Raw genomic sequence first — 16,762 nt, forward strand, 5'->3', positions numbered from 1 at the left:
CTCGCTTACCTGCTCAGCCACCTCCATCGATACTCTCGGGTGCATATTATCTGGACTCGGAGTCTTATGTTCTCTTAGATTACCGAGCTGTTCCTTTACTTCCTCCACTCCAACCTGGATCTTCTGTAAAATCCCTTCCTCAACACCTTGATAAATACTCTCAGCTATTGGCAATTTTCCTGACTGTTCTTGTGTAAAAGTTGAAGAAAAATACCTGTTTAATAAGCCTGTCATCTCACTTTCATCACTAACCACTCTCCCAGTGTTATTCCTCAATGGGCCCACACTGGTTCTAACCTGTTCTTTTCCCCTGATATACTTAAAGAAATCCTTGTTATTATGTTTAATATTCTCAGCCATGTCCTTCTCATACTCTCTTTTGGCTTGCCGAGTTATTCTCTTCACTTGCCTCTGTTTCCTCCGATAGAGATATAAATCTAACTCCAGTCCTGTTATTTTAAACCTGATAAATACTTTTTGCTTCTCCTTAAAGCGTTCCTTATCTCACTGCTCAACCACCCTGACCTCTTTCTGTTTCTAGTTTTACACCTCATTGAAATGTACTTACTCTGCACTCTACACATTTGCTCCTTAAAGGTTTGAATCGGCTTCTTCCTTATGACAAACTCTACCATGCAGTGAAGTTTCGTGAAGATCGGTTTAAAGTTGTGACCTGTAGGCAATAAACAGACGGACAGAGAGGGGGTGAAAACATCACCTCCTTCACCTTCGGTGGCAGAGGGAATAAAGGGGATGTTGTCACATACTCTTCGCAAAAAACTTCAGAACCAGAAATTACCGTTATATCAATTTAGTCACTTAATTATCTTCAGCAAAGATCGTACTCCACTTCAAATTCCCCTTCTGGACCCTGTCAATCCACCCAAAAGGGGAACACCCGCTCGTATTTAAGGGGGGACACCCGCTCGTGTTTAAAGGGGGTCACCCGCTTGTGTTTAAAGGGTGACACCCGCTCGTGTTTAAGGGGGGACACCCGCTCGTGTTTAAGGGGGGACACCCGCTCGTATTTAAGGGGGAACACCCGCTCGTGTTTAAAGGGCGACACCCGCTCGTGTTTAAAGGGGGTCACCCGCTTGTGTTTAAAGGGTGACACCCGCTTGTGTTTAAAGGGCGACACCCGCTCGTGTTTAAGGGGGGACACCCGCTCGTATTTAAGGGGGAACACCCGCTCGTGTTTAAAGGGCGACACCCGCTCGTGTTTCAAGGGGGACACCCGCTTGTGTTTAAGGAGGGACACCCACTCGTGTTTAAAGAGGGACACCCGCTTGTGTTTAAAGGGGGACACCCGCTTGTGTTTAAAGCGGGACACCCGCTCGTGTTTAAAGGGGGACACCCGCTCGTGTTTAAGGGGGGACACCCGCTCGTGTTTAAGGGGGGACATCTGCTCGTGTTTCGGGGGGGACACCCACTCGTATTTAAGGGGGGGACACCCGCTCGTGTTTAAAGGGGGACACCCGCTCGTGTTTAAGGGGGGACACCCGCTCGTGTTTAAGGGGGGACACCCGCTCGTGTTTAAGGGGGGACACTCGCTCGTGTTTAAGGGGGGACACCCGCTCGTGTTTAAGGGGGGACACCCGCTCGTGTTTCAGGGGGCACACCCGCTCGTATTTAAGGGGGTTTTAAGACACTCGCTCGTGTTTAAGGGGGGACACTCGCTCGTGTTTAAGGGGGGACACCCGCTCATGTTTAAAGGGGGACACCCGCGTGTGTTTAAAGAGGGACACCCGTTTGTGTTTAAAGGGGGACACCCGCTCGTGTTTAAGGGGGGACACCTGCTCGTGTTTAAAGGGGGACACCCGCTCGTGTTTAAGGGGAGACACCCGCTCGTGTTTAAAGGGGGACACCCGCTCGTGTTTAAGGGGGGACACCCGCTCGTGTTTAAGGGCGGACACCCGCTGGTGTTTAAGGGGGAACACCCGCTGGTGTTTAAAGGAGAAGCCAAACACTTTTTTTTTCCTAAAAACCATTGAGAATCGTTAATTACGGTCTCACCTGGAGGGGAAAAAAAAAACATTGAATTTTTTTTTGCCAATCACAAAGTGTCGAAAAAGCCTCGAAAAAAGCCTGTGTCGATTTTCGATTTTGCCAATGACGTCATATCCATTTGTGTTTGTCAAAAGCTATATCAAGCAAACACACACACTCACACACAGTTAGTGTGTTTTGTGTAGGGACAACCATTGTTCAAGAAAAGATGTCGGGATGGTTTCACATGATAATTTCCTGTGACAACTCCAACCTTGTTCCCATTCTTTTTGGAGGAACATCCCGACGTCCCTTTAAAAAAAATGTTTTTATTGTTTGTCACATCTCAACTTGTCTATTCATAAATAAATTTGTGTCGCTAGCAATCCATGTCGAGTGATTATATACCGTACATGATCGTCATCTTACATCGAACTTCAACACGGGAGGAGTCCATTCAGCACATGAAGCCAACCTAGGTTGCTTGTCCTTGCTCAACCCTTCAAGATGCTGAGCGTCAACCAAGGAGTCAGCACGTATCATAACTCGGTCAAAGTGGGGTTCAAACCGTACAACGACTTCCCACACTCAGAGCACACGCTCTAACCATTACACCACCCAGTGTGGTTATACTATATCGATCTTCCATGAGCCTCGACCGTATCTCTCCAAAAAAGACAAAGAAGAAACTGTTCGCTTGCATGTGCCTGCATGAGTTGATGATGTCTACGTAAATGTTTACGAGTGTAGAACATAGTAATTGGTTTGGAGTGAAAATGGATGGATCAAGGTGAACGAATTCTGGACTCTCAGAGGACTCCCACTCCGCAACTGTTAATACCTCCACATCTTGCTCTTCCCTTGTATTCCTTGCACCCAACTGTCCCCTCCTCCTGCTCTCACCACCATCAGGCTTGGACCGCCTCCTTTGTTCCGTGTTTAATATACGATGTAGAATTTTCTCTCATTTATTTATTCCCCCCCCCCCCCTTCCTTGCTTCTGTCCTTCACACCTCCTCCATGTTGGACAAGTGTCCATGTCATTCCTTGCACATCTCCTTGTAACCATTGCACACCTCCCCCTCCGGAGGGTGGTCCATGGCCCTGCCCTGTGAAGGTAACTCCATCCCTTTCAACTCATCACCCTCCTCAGTCCAACCTCAATTCTTTACTTTCAACTCCCTTTTCCTCTTTGCTCTCCTAATTCCCCATTATTCTGTGAATTCCACCTCCATCTGCTTGATCTCCTTTCTCCGTCCCCCTCTCTTTCCCCCCCCCTCCCTCTCCCACTCCTCCTCCCCTCCCCGCAACTCCATCCCCATACTCTCAATTACCCACCCTTCCTTTCCCCCTCCCTCACCTCGTGCCTCCTCCCGGCCGCAGCCCCGGAGCGCAGGCTGCCCCTTGCCGGGCGGCGCCGGGCAGCGGCCGGTCGGAGCTCCCACCGCGGCCGAGCCCCAAGTGCGTGCAAGAGGCGAGCGGCCGTTCGGTGGTCGCCCCCCCCCCTCGGTCGCGTCCCGGAGCCATGCCCCGCCGTGCAGCTCGCCTCCACGCAAACCTGCCTGCTCTCTGCGTTTTCCTGGGCGGATTATCCGTATGTTGTGGGTAGGTGCAGCGTGAGTGTGCCGTGGGATGTACGATGATTTACCTGCGCCGACACCAACCTTTCTTCTCACCACCTGATTGCCGGTGCCTTTTTCTGCTATTCCTTAACAATGTCCCTCTGTGATGGCAAAAAAACGTTTTTTTTTTTAAATTAATAAAAAACAACAATAAATGAGCAATGATCTTCGATGGGTTTGGGGGGGTTGCAGGTGGGAGTCAGGGTTGGAGTGGGTTGGGTGATCCCCACTTGCCATCGTACTCAACATGGGGCAAGAATGGGGCAACATGGGACATAATGATCCCGGCCATGCTGTATTATACTGTGGTGTTAAATCAGAAGACCTTTGGCCATAAGTCACCCTCTCTGAACGACCGTTCCATTCTCCATGGCCAAAATGGTCGCGCACAACGGGTCTTCTTGAAATCCATGCGGTTTGTAAAATGCTGGATTTGCTTCCCAAACCTTCCAAAGTAACCTGTTCCACAGAAACTGATGGACGCTCGAATTGCGAAAGGTCCACCAAACGATACTTCAGGTGGAGATGGTGATCGCGAGCTAGCTGAAGATGAGTAGTCACAAAACGCGGTGGTCTCCAATTAAACAAGGTTTTGGATAAATGTCATGGAACATGACATGCGGTTACACCGACGTCTCTAACCGCAACCGCAAACGGTTCCTGTAACCTGCATGAAATCCTTCGCACCGAAGGACTTTTGGTGATTGCGTTCATGGAATTTCTCCTCCATTTGGAAATGAAAACGGGTCAAAATAAATGAACAATAAATACAATGGATATTGATCTTCATCGACATCTCTGTGGACTCCACATTCCTGATAAATAAACCATCTCGGTATGAACTAGAAGCCATTATCTCTCATTGCATCGCTTCTGCACAAAGCGACGTGAAACTCGGATTATGAACTTGACATATCGATGAGCAGGAGCTGCGGAATATCTCCAGGTTGATTGCTCGATCGTTTTACCATCGATTTGTGCACACACACACACACACACACACACACACACACACACACACACACACACACACACACACACACACACACACACACACACACACACACACACCTGTATTCTTCATAAAGATAGAAATATCTGTCTGTTTGAAAAAAAGTCATTCTCATTTTCTGTCAAAACGCAGATTGGTGGCGTGTCTAAGTGCAGTACGGCGATGTATCTCCATGTTTAGAGGTCTTTGTCAACCCATCTCATCCTCGGGACACCTTGATAATGCGTGTATATATATATATATATATATATATATATATATATATATATATATATATATATATATATATATATATATATGTGTGTGTGTGTGTGTGTGTGTGTGTGTGTGTGTGTGTGTGTGTGTGTCAATCCACACTGCGAAAAGGGTGTGGAAAGGTGCGTTGTAGAAGAGTTCCAAAAGCTGGTATTTTAATTGATGGTTTATGAGTTCCACTTGCAGGTCCTTCTGTAACCGTGGTCCACACGGACCCGATTTGCCATGCGTTGCGTGTGGGCACGGCGTTGGCGCAGTGGCTGCTTGGCGACCCGAGGTTCCGATTTTCAGCCTCTCCCACTGCGACAGACGGGCAATTTTCCCAACAAATTGGTTCAACTGGAATTATGCTTTGATTGAAACTGCGCTGTCAATCGTCGTGGGGTCATTATGGTAATTTCACCGCCGGACCCCGAGTTTCGATATGAGAGGGGCATCATCTTGGGCAGGGAGGGGGGGGGGCGCTACACTTCTCTTGTTACACCAAATCGCATTCTTTTGTCTCTGTAACATTAGATAAATCCCATAGATTTTCTTGTTAATCTTACTGCAACTTAATAGCAAAATGAATGCAACGATTATAATCAGTTGAAGGACAGTCCATAAAGGGACCAAATAATAATTATTTAAATCTGGACAGTTCAGTGATTGGACAAAAGGAGTTCTATGAGAGTCTGTGCACGAAGAGGCTCTGCATGGTTACCTGATCTGAAAGCCACGTTGAAGTTTTGCGTGCGGCCGATGGTGTAAGAAGCTTCCTGCTCTTGCATCTTAACTTTCACTCAATTTTACAAACGAGTTTCCATGCACATGGCCTCACAATGTTTGTGTATCATCATCTACCTGGTAGACTTTTGTCGAGGATTTAGGGGCAACCCAGTTTCCGTTATGCCAACATCCCTTCCAACTCCCCTCAAATTTTGCATGAAGAAGAAAACGTTGGTGTTCATGAAGCTGGCTGCTGTATGCCAGTGTGCTTACTTTGCATGATTGTGGAAACTTTTCATAATTTATTGTGAGGAGTGGACAGTTTGTAATAACAACTTCGCAAGAGGCCGGTTTGTCATTGGTTGTTATCTCCATATGCGGGTTTCACAAGGTGGAACTGAGCCCTCCCAGGTCCCAAAGTATCCACCTCCATTGAGTATGGTTGTTCGTGCATGCGAGTGTGTTATTTGGTTGACCTTCGTGTTTGAAGAAGGCCACTCGTATGAATCATGTGAAACACTAAATCAATTTGTTTGCAGTGCAGAAGTTTCAGACAACAATCACACTCTAATATAGCAAGCAATGTAACCTGGTGTCAAGGAACCTTCAACAACAAGAGATTACTTGCTACCCGTCGAACAGGCAGGAATTTGGAATTTAGCAGGGTTCCAACAATAAGTTAAGCCTACTGTTCACAAACGTCATTGTGGGATCTTTAACGTCCACAAACAATGCAAACGGTCAGGACACAGTTTAGCGTCTGTCTGAGGGATGGTGTACACAATGATGTATCAGGACAGCCTGGCATATGAAACACTGGCGTAACAATTTCCACAGCTGGGTTGAGGGTTAAACCGAGACTCGACAGCTCAGAGGTGAAAGTGCATACATACCTCCAGGCTAACATTCGAGGTGTGTGTGTGTCCTATATATGTATGTATATATATATATATATATATATATATATATATATATATATATATATATATATATATATGTTTCACACACACATGTTTATGTGTATATGTTGATGTTGATGTATTTGTATAAGTTTATGTGTATATGTATATACATATATATTCGTGGTGTTGGCTTATTGGTTAGGGTGGTGAGCTTGGGATCCTAGGATCCTAAGTTCAAATCCCACTCGGCTGTTGAATTAATACCAGGTGGGGTTGACTCTGCCGCTCATCCTTCTGAGGTCGGCAAAATGAGTACCAGCTTGCTGGTATCCTGTGTCGCAGTGGCGACCCGTCCAGGATTGTGCCCAATAACCCAGGAGACTGCTTCGGCAGCACCGACGCTCTGCACAGAGTATGGTCCCAATGGATGGACGGACACACACACACACACACACACACACACACACACACACACACACACACACTATATGGCACAGCCAACCAAAATGACAAAACTGGACCAAACTTGCACCTATTTTGATACAAATGGGCAAGAGCTGATCAAGTCTCAGGCAACGTTTCATTTGTAACCCACAAACTTCTTCAAAGCCAAGTGAACAATTGAGTGTGTGAACTTGCTTTAATCTGCCTTGTGTTAATCCTCTTCCGCTCAAACACATTGACGTTCGGAGTCAAAAACCAAAAAAATATTATTTTTCTCCCTGTTGTTCATGCTAATCATCCTTGATTCATTGTCTGCTCCCTCTGCATCTTTTTCCTGTGTGATCTGCAAAAAATATTTAAGTTATGTGCATTGAAACTTGGAAAGTTATTGGACATGTATTGGACATCCTGGTTTGTCCTCCTTGATGATGTGATCTGGTCACGTGGGCGGGGAGGAATGTGGGTGGAGCGAGTCTGCCTGGTGAAGACTGTGTGATGGGGTGTGTCTGTGGTGAGTTGACTGTGCCTGTCGCTCCCCATCACACAATCTTCACCAGGCAGACTCGCTATGTCCGTTCATATGTTTGCGGTTTACTCTGATTGGTTGTGTGAAGCGAGATGCAATGTGATTGGCTCCTGGCAAGATTGAATAATGTACTATAATTGTATCGGCTTATTTAAATCTGATATTCGGGATCTGATTACATGATTGATGATCCGAACCCATGGCCTAAATAACTATGTTATTTTGGGAAGGATTAAATCCATCTATGTTATTAAATTTGGCTTCTGGTGCATGCTCCCCCCCCTCCCCCAATCCTGACTTTTGGTTCAGTCCACTATTGGAATTACCGCATATGTAGAAATGTCAATGTGATCATCGTTTTAAAAATAATGAATTTTTGTCTTTAGTTATTTAGATTTTGTTACTTTGGTGTGGATCAAATCCATCAATGTTACTAAATTGTTTTAATAATTGTTTCAGTTGATTTGGGGGATGGTTTGGATATGCATTGCTTTTGGAATGGTTCTGCCCAGTGTCCGTTCCCCCCAACCACAGTTTGGTTTAGTCCACATTTATTTTCGATTTATTAATCCACCCCCTCCCGGAGGGAGGGAGCGGTATATTGTAATCGTCCGGTTTGTTTGTCTGTCTGTCTGTTAGCAACTTTACGGCAAAACGGCTTTAGCAAACACTATCAAATTTAATCCACAGATGGGCAATGAACCTTGGATGACCCCATTAACTTTTGGGTCCAATTGGATCAAAGGTCAAGGTCAAGGTCACGAAAAGATCAAAATCGTTTTTCACTCCTAACTTTGTCAAAAATGATCTGATTTACTTCAAACTAAGCTTATGGTGAACCTTATTCTATTTGTCACTTATAATCCTACCCATTCCTAAAGTGAAAAATGCATATTTGTGAAGATTGGTCGGGTCCGAATTTTTGGGGGTCATTACATGGTCATCGGTCAAAATTACAAATTTTCCATTAAAACTAATACATGGTTACGAAAATACAACTTTACGGGAAAACGGCCGGCTCAAACACTGTCAAATTGTATCCACAGGTGGGTAATGAACCTCGGACGACCCCATTAACTTTTGGGTCCAATTAGGTCAAAGGTCAAGGTCAGGTCACGAAAAGGTCAAAATCGTCTTTTCATTCATAACTTTGTCAAAAATGGTTTAATTGACTTCAAACTAAGAATAAAATATTCCTTATTCTATTCCTTATAATCACCATTCAGGTTAAGGATGTATCAAATTTAAATTTGATCCCCAAAATAACTTTATGCCTTAAATGGGCAGGATTTGTTGTGCCTGGCACCACTTGTATTATTTTATTTTTTTCGTAATAAAGCGATTGATGTTTTATATGTTTTTTTTTTATTTTGGGTTGCGTTCACTAGCCTCGAGCCAAAGTAACTTCCTCATGTTGGAATCGCCATCTTGGCTTCAGCAGTTATTGAGATAAGATGGGCGACAGTTTTACATCATTTTGAGAGGGGAAGAACTGCAAGAAGTACAAACTGGTGTTTTAGCAATCTCCCACTGTGGTATTCTACCGATGTATTTTGGCATCTTTTTTAATCTTGCTAGTTCAGAAAACACTCGAGAATAAAAGTTTTGGCTTTTAAATGCTTATGACTTCACTCTTTAGGAGTTTATGTGCAGTCTGCATCAGAGATGCACATTTCCACATTTGAATGGGTGGCCATTTTTTCCCATATCATCTCTCTTTTGGAATACTTCCATATTCCATGATATATGTATACGTATATATACATACAGTATACATATACATATATATGACAAAGATGGCTGTTGGTATATTTGCTCTTGATCTACGCTGATTGGCTGTGTGAGGATAGGTGCAATGTGATTGGCTCCTAGCAAGATTGAATAATGTATCAAATAGGCTTATTAAAAGCTGATATTCGAATTATGATTCTCCATTTGACGATTGGAACTTATGGCCGAAATAATTGCAAAATTGAGAGTGAAATCAGAAAAAATAGGGGCAATATCCCTGGGTGCTCACCTGGTTGTGGCTGGATATGAAAATCAGGGAACTACCAGTAGGCGTGGATGACCCACACAATATATAACGGAGAAGAAAGTATCTACTGATGGATTTTTGTTTAATGCCGTGAACAAACTTTGGTACATCATGGGTGATGAAGGTTGTGTTTCATCGGAATTGTGTTTGTAGTTTCGGAGAAGAAAGCAAATACCTATTCTTGGGGGCAAACCTCCCCCCCCCCTCCTCATTAACTTTCTTGGATCCCAATTTTATTAGTATTTATGTTTTTTTATGTATATATAAAGGTTGTCATCGAGTTTCATTGAAATTGTGTGTGTGGTTTCGGAGAAGAAAGCAAATATATATATATATATATATATATATATATATATATATATATATATATATATATATATATATATATATATATATATATATATATATATATATATATATATATATATATATATATACACACACACACACACGATAGAAGAGTATGTTTTACATACGTTTCACATATGTATGTATATATAGATATAGATATATTTTAAATGCCTTGAACAAACTTTGGAACATAATGGGTGATGAAGGTTGTGGTCAAGTTTCATCAAAATCGTATATGTAGTTTCAGAGAAAAAGTTGGAAATGTTTGTGGATGGACGGACGGATGGATGACACACCATCCCATAAGCTACCCAGAACTACGTTCCAGGTAAGCTAAAAATTAGGTGGCAGGAGGGAGAGAAAAAGCGATTTTATGCTTACCTGATATAACTAAATACTGGGGTCCATGGTACGTGAAGTAAAATGACTCCAAATTTCATTTTTCACTCTTTTAAAGGTGATTATTGTATGTCTGATTTTATTTTGCACCATCCAGGTTCACCAGTAGCTTTGTTTTTATTTTATTTTTCAATTTGGATTCTACTTTTATTTTCCCTTTTTACCACGTACGTACAACATGGAATCACAGTTTCTTTACTTACAGTGCGATACGATGCGACCTCTGAAAGGATGACCCCGATTACCCACATTCGACTTGGAGCTGTCTAGCCTGGGTTTGAATCTCGGCCCAGCTATAAAATGTCATCCTGGTGTTTCACTGACTGGGTGAATCATCAATATGTGTGTTGTCCCTCTTATGGACTTTAAACTGGGTGTCCTCTTTTCCGACATTAGTTGGTGGATGTTAAAGATCTCAACGTTGTCCTTCACGAAAAGTTGGCGAGCTATCGTTGGCACCGTTGCCAAATTACAAATTCCTGTCCGAACTACTGCTGGTAAGGCAATGGCAAACCTCCCAGTATAACGCATGCTGAGGAAGCTGCTTCGGCAGCGCAGACACTCGAGAACAGAGTACGGTACATCCAATATCAAATAAAAGTAACAACTGAATCGGGAAAGAAAAAAAAATGAAAAGGAAATTAAAGCTGTTTAAAAAGGATAGAGCACTGACATATAGAGAGGAGGAAGAGGGGGGTTAGGGTGGGGGAGAGAGTGGAGTGGGGAGATACAAAGGGGTGGGGGAGAGAGGGCAGGAGGGGATGGGAGAACGAGGAGGGAAAAGAGGGAGGGAGAGAGAGTGTAAGGGGAGTGGGGGAGGGGGGGAGTGAGGGGAGATAAATAAAGGAGGGGAAAGAGGGGAGGGAGAGAATGGAGGAGGATAGGGAGGATTGGGGGAGGAAGGAAGAAGTTTCCTTCTGTATCCTTCCTGTCCACCCTATTCCTCCCTACCCCAATGTTTATCCAATTCCCTCTCTCGTTTGTCTTTCATCTCCACTGTTATGGGCTGAATGGTCTCTTTCTGTGTTGAAGTTCCTTGGAAGGAAAGTCATCTATTATATATTATGAACTGTGGGTTCTGTCCATGCATTAGTCTGTCTCTCGTTTACTGCGGCTATTTCTCGCGCTGCATTTGAAAAGTTCAACATTCACTTTTGAAATGATGGGAAAACAGCCATGAGTAATGTTGCTGACAAATTTTATTTTTCAACCATTATATTTTTCCTCTTGTTGGACAAATCCAACCTCCGTCACCCTGTGTTGCATCATCATTTTTTGGTGGGTGGTATAAATAGCTCATAGTTTTGGTACTGAGCAAAACCAAGAGTGCAACACAATTGACCTTTTTTAAAGTCGATGAAATATTTTTTAAATTGATAAATTAACTTAAACTTTTCTCATCATTGGGGTCAGATACTTTTGCTATCTTTTCCCGTCATCCTGGAATGGCCTACATGTCCAGATTCGTGAAAATGAATGCTCCAACCAGTTTAAGCAACACTTGCAGAGTTTGAAATAACCTTTTTTTTAATAATAATAATAAACAAAAAACACAAGTGCATCGTAAACAAGAAAAAAGACATAAAATGTCACGGCCTCCGTTGTTTTAGTAATTTTGTTGAACGGAGGTGAATGGCTAGCCCATATTGATGTACAACTAAAATGTCTGCCAGTCTACCAGTCGGCCATCTTTGATCAGATCGCAAAATAAAGTGAGTTGCACGTGTATGCCATTGTTGTGGAATTTTGTTGTTAACCGACTTGGTGTAAATCATATGTACGTTATTGTCTCTTTAAACACCCAAATCATCCACTGTCCACAAGGAAAATTACATTTCGTCAGAGAACATTTAATTTGTGGTACCACGGAGTTCAAAACACTGACATGTAAAACATCCACAATTATTTTCACTAAGCTAAGATTACATTTCCTGGCATTTATATGCTTTTGTGGGAGTGGAGGGGTCTGTTAAGCATTAGGCAAAAGAACTCCAACTGCAATACGTGTCCACTGGGTGAAAGAGAATGGCATACATGGCTTGCATTTTGACGGGGCCGATCGGCCTCGCCCCCGTGATCGACCCGGTGGTCGATTTTCAGGGGGTCTTTTTATCGGCCCCGTAAAATTAAGCTGTGAAAAAAAAAGAAAAAAAAACCTAAGATTACCTGTATGGCAAAACAAAACACCTTTCTTCAACACCATTGGTCTCCTTTTGGACGCGAGAAATGGACAATGACATGGTTGAAGCCATCTCCACAGATGATGAGAATACTGTTGTGTTGGACTTATCTTCAGGTAGCTCAGGGGATGAATCTCTTTCACAATTATCTGATGAGTCTGATGATATTGACTTTTGAGGGTTTCTGCCTGAAGATTTACATCTATATATTAATACCGAAGGACCAATTTTGTGCTCCTCCTAGCAGTCGCGTCACGTTTTTCTCGGTACTGTGACCTGGACTGAAAGAAACTTCGTACCTGTAAGAGTGCATCGCACATAGTGGCAATAGTCAAACTTCAACTCTGAAGCAGAATAAACACTTTTCGTTTTACATTCATTTAAATGGCGACGTGTGACGTCACCGCTGAGAGGCGTAAGGACGTCATGACATCAGCCATTCACTGACCTCATTACGTCTGTCGTCGGACAGACCGTTACCGCTGAGAGGTGTAATTCTACTCCTCGAAAATAGCGGCTGCAATGTAAAACCCTCTTCTGCACATGTTGACTACCTCAGAATGTGAATTTGACACAAAAAATGTAACAAGAAACATTATATCTTTATATTAATACTGAAGGACCAATTTTGTGCTCCTCCTTGCGGTCGCGTCACGTTTTTCTCGGTACTGTGACCTGAGAAGTTTTGACACGGTGTTTGTACGTCAAAGTAGACACGTGCACAAATCGGGGGACTTCTTCACAAGGAGTAGTGTACACCAAAAATGTCGTGTACAAGGACGTTTTGTCGGCCTCATTAGGTAAGGCCATGGAGTACATCGACTGGGATCCGGCTCTTACAAGAGCCGCCACTGGTTGTCATATTGGGCTCATGGAACGGAACCCGTCTGTGACGGGGTTTTGGCTAGTCAATACTAAACCTACTAAAGTGAATTAGTATTTGGCAGAATGTACTGAACACATGTAATCTGTTATGTTATTGGACTGGAGAGAGAGAGATACTTGCAGATAAATTAGTTTTGTTGAGACAGAAATGCATCAATAAACTCATTAAATTTGCGACTGTTCAGATTTTTTTTTTGGTCATTCAGCATTGCAGCGAATAAAGTTTTAAATTTGTTACGAGAATAAATCTTTTGACATTATTACTATGTTACTGGTGGATCCAGGTGTGGACATTCAAGTACAACCTACATGACAAGGTAATGGCAGTGAAAAGTCAAGATTTATCCCCATGTATAAGTTGAACACAGTGGGCTAGTCCAGGGGGAAAAATGGGTTGGACTTGTGTACGTAATACTTGAATGGTCCCAGTTCAATGGCATACATGTAATGTATTGTACCGGCACATCATTCATGCAAATTGTCAGAACATTTGTCATTACAGGTAATAATCCACAACAACAAAGACAACTTAGTTTTAAAACTTTTTCAATGAAATGGATTGTGGGAAAGTACTGTGCTTGAGCAGAAAGTTCTGTGTCTCAGAACTTTGTGTTTGGCCCCAAGAAGGGCCGTTTAAGGTACATTTTGAAATTACATAGTTAGGATTCGGCTCAGTTTATTCAGATTCTTTGGCAGTTCAGTTTGTACGGACATTGGTCAATTTGGACCACATGTTAAAACAATATACAAAAACTAATTCACAAGATTTTGAAGCAATTTTAAAATCAGCCCCATGGGCAAAAATCAGCCCCCTCACCCCACATGACGAGGCCGATTTATCAGCCCCGTCCGATTTTGAAAATGCAAGAACTGGACATAATCATGGCAAAAGTTGCAGTGTTATCAACCAGGTCACCTTGTTTCAGAGTAAGATATTCCTTTTATCAATATTTAAGTCAAAAGACTCTTGGGTAAAGGGAAACAGAACTGACAGCCAATTCGACTTGCAGCATAAAAATTAAATTTATAAAGCACCAGCAACAATTATAATTGAGAGTACATGAATATAATTTTTTTTCTTCTGCTACACCATCATGTACTGTGCTTGTGCCAAGTTTGAACAAAATCGGACCATACATGTCTGAAAAATGGTTGTGGACACATTTTAGAAAGAAAATGGCTACCAGTCGGCCATCTTGAATCTGATCTCAAAAAAAAAACCCAATGACGTGCGTACGTAAGCCGTCATTCATTATCAGTTTGCCAAGTTTGAAGAACCTTGGTATATGCATGTCAGAGAAATGGTTGAGGATGTGTTCAACATCGAGTTTTTATTATAACTAAAATGGCTACCATTCAGCCATCTTGGATCTGAACTCGGGGAGAAAAAAAACGATGTGCATATGTATACTGTTCTATCATGTGTTGTCTTTTTGGCAAGTACGAATAAAATCGGTCCATACATGTCAGAGATACGGTTGCGGACCCATGGACGCACGCTAGGACATCAAAATCGATACCAAATACACAAGTCCCCGTTTCGGACGAAGTCCAACGTGGGCTAAAAACCGTGCTTTTTTGAGATACTTGCACACGTGCACATCGGGGAAGAGTCACTGTCACCCACTGCAGTGGAGATGATGTGCCACATGGGCATACATATGCATGAGGCAAGACATGGGTGGAGCATAAATATACATTTTACATTCAAACTTTGTTAAATTACACCTGTCACTTGGGACGGGTACTCTTCTTAGTATATACACTGTATATGGACAGGTCTTCTTTTATTTCTTGTTATATCTATGCATACACTATGTGTTTTACCATTGTAGAACAATAGCACTTTTTATGTTCAGTCCCCCCATTCCAAGTAAGCATCAGTATTGGAACAGATTAACTTAAAGTAAATTAATGTAGTATAATAGTTCGTACTTGGTTGCATATCCCTTGCATGGAATAACTACATCAAGCTTTTAACCCATTGGCATCACCAAATTCTTGGTATCTTCCTTTGAGATGCTTTGCCAAGCCTTTACTGCAACCATTTTCAGTTGTTGTTTGTTTTGCAAGGTTTCTGACTTTAGTCTCCTCTTCAGCAAGTGAAATGCATGCTCCATTGGATTTAAATCAGGAGATTGACTTGGCCAGTCTAAAAACTTTCCCCCTTTTCCCTTGGATGAACTCCTTGGTTGCATTGGCAGTGTTTTGGGTCATTGTCTCGCTTCATGGTGAAGCGCTGCCCAATGAGTTTGGAGACATTTTCTTGTACATAGGCAGACCAAATGTTTCTATGCACTTCTGTTTCATCAGCACCAAAGGTCAGTTGTTCTCCAAAAACATTAACTACAGATCACCAGTCAATTCTGCTTTCGGAAAGGACATTGCGGCCCGCTTCAGCCGACAGCTGCTTCAATGTCTTATTAAAGATGCCCGTGACCAACGGGATCAATACAATGCCGCAATTAATGCTGAAAAGTTCAAGTGTGTTGAACATCTTGATGGTGAAAAGTTCACCCAGCTGGCATTGGCTGTCATATGATCGGAGCAGCAGCACAAGTACAAGGTACACACCTGTTTGAACAACAAACTCAGCAAACTCAAGCTGTCAAGAGACAACCAACCAAAGAGGCGGCTACATAACCTTTCCGGAAGAACACTCACATCGACGAAGACATGTTTACTCGAACGAGGACTCAATTTCGACACATCAGATGCTGAAGCTGCTGACTTCATGGCAGCTGTGGAGCCCACAATCTTTACGCTTCCGACGGATGATGGAGTCAAGGATTGGATCTGTGCCCGTCTCACCAACACACTGGCAGAAGTCAAGCAACTTCACCACCTCACCATCAAACAGAAACTCCCCCTACGCAGCCTCCGCCAAGATACAGACATTGCCATTGTATCTGCAGACAAAGGCCCGGCAATGGTAATTTTGAACTGGACAGATTATAATCATAAAGTTTAAACACTCCTGGACGATGAGAACATGTATCGCAAATTCGAGGAGAACCCTACAAAAACCATCGAACGACAAGTCAATAAGGTGTTGCATCACCTCCGAGAAAGGGGCCTCATGACAGAAGAGGAACAACGGACAATGCAGCCAGCGGATTCTGTAATACCAAAGTTTTACGGGCTACCCAAGGTGCACAAAAACGGAGTACCACTCCGACCCATTGCGGCCTGAAGAGATGGCACCACCGACAAACTCTCTGAAGGGCTCTTCTGTCACGTTAAGCATTTGGCGTCGGTCAGACTCACCTTATGGGGTCCGCAATGCTGAGGAGTTCCTCTCACGCATCACAGATGTCCACATAGAAGAGGATGAGATCATCGTGTCCTTTGATGTCACTGCCCTATTCACTTGCATCCCTGCTGACCAAGCAAGGAGAACCTCAGAGACTGCCATCACTGCAGACCAATGCTGAACAGATAACAGCTGACTCAG

At 43.1% G+C, this 16,762-nt stretch overlaps 1 protein-coding gene across 4 annotated transcripts in view; it reads left to right on the forward strand.

The window, feature by feature from the left end:
- The first annotated feature begins 2,984 nt into the window (after positions 1-2,984).
- LOC147011191 (glycine receptor subunit alphaZ1-like) overlaps positions 2,985-16,762 on the forward strand; it is a 151,540-nt gene continuing 137,762 nt past the window's right edge. For 2 of the 4 annotated variants that reach the window (XM_085860400.1, XM_085860398.1), the window contains exon 1: positions 3,193-3,591. In XM_085860400.1, the coding sequence (XP_085716526.1) occupies positions 3,512-3,591 (80 nt within the window). In that variant the 5' untranslated portion in view covers positions 3,193-3,511. Of the gene's footprint in view, positions 3,104-3,192; positions 3,592-16,762 lie in introns of those variants that run through there. The other 2 variants (XM_085860399.1, XM_085860401.1) reach the window with 2 other exon arrangements.

Source organism: Eptatretus burgeri, chromosome 16, assembly GCF_056783735.1.
Source record: "Eptatretus burgeri isolate ZD-2024b chromosome 16, Ebu_testis_v1, whole genome shotgun sequence".
NCBI classification, from domain to species: Eukaryota; Metazoa; Chordata; class Myxini; order Myxiniformes; family Myxinidae; genus Eptatretus; species Eptatretus burgeri.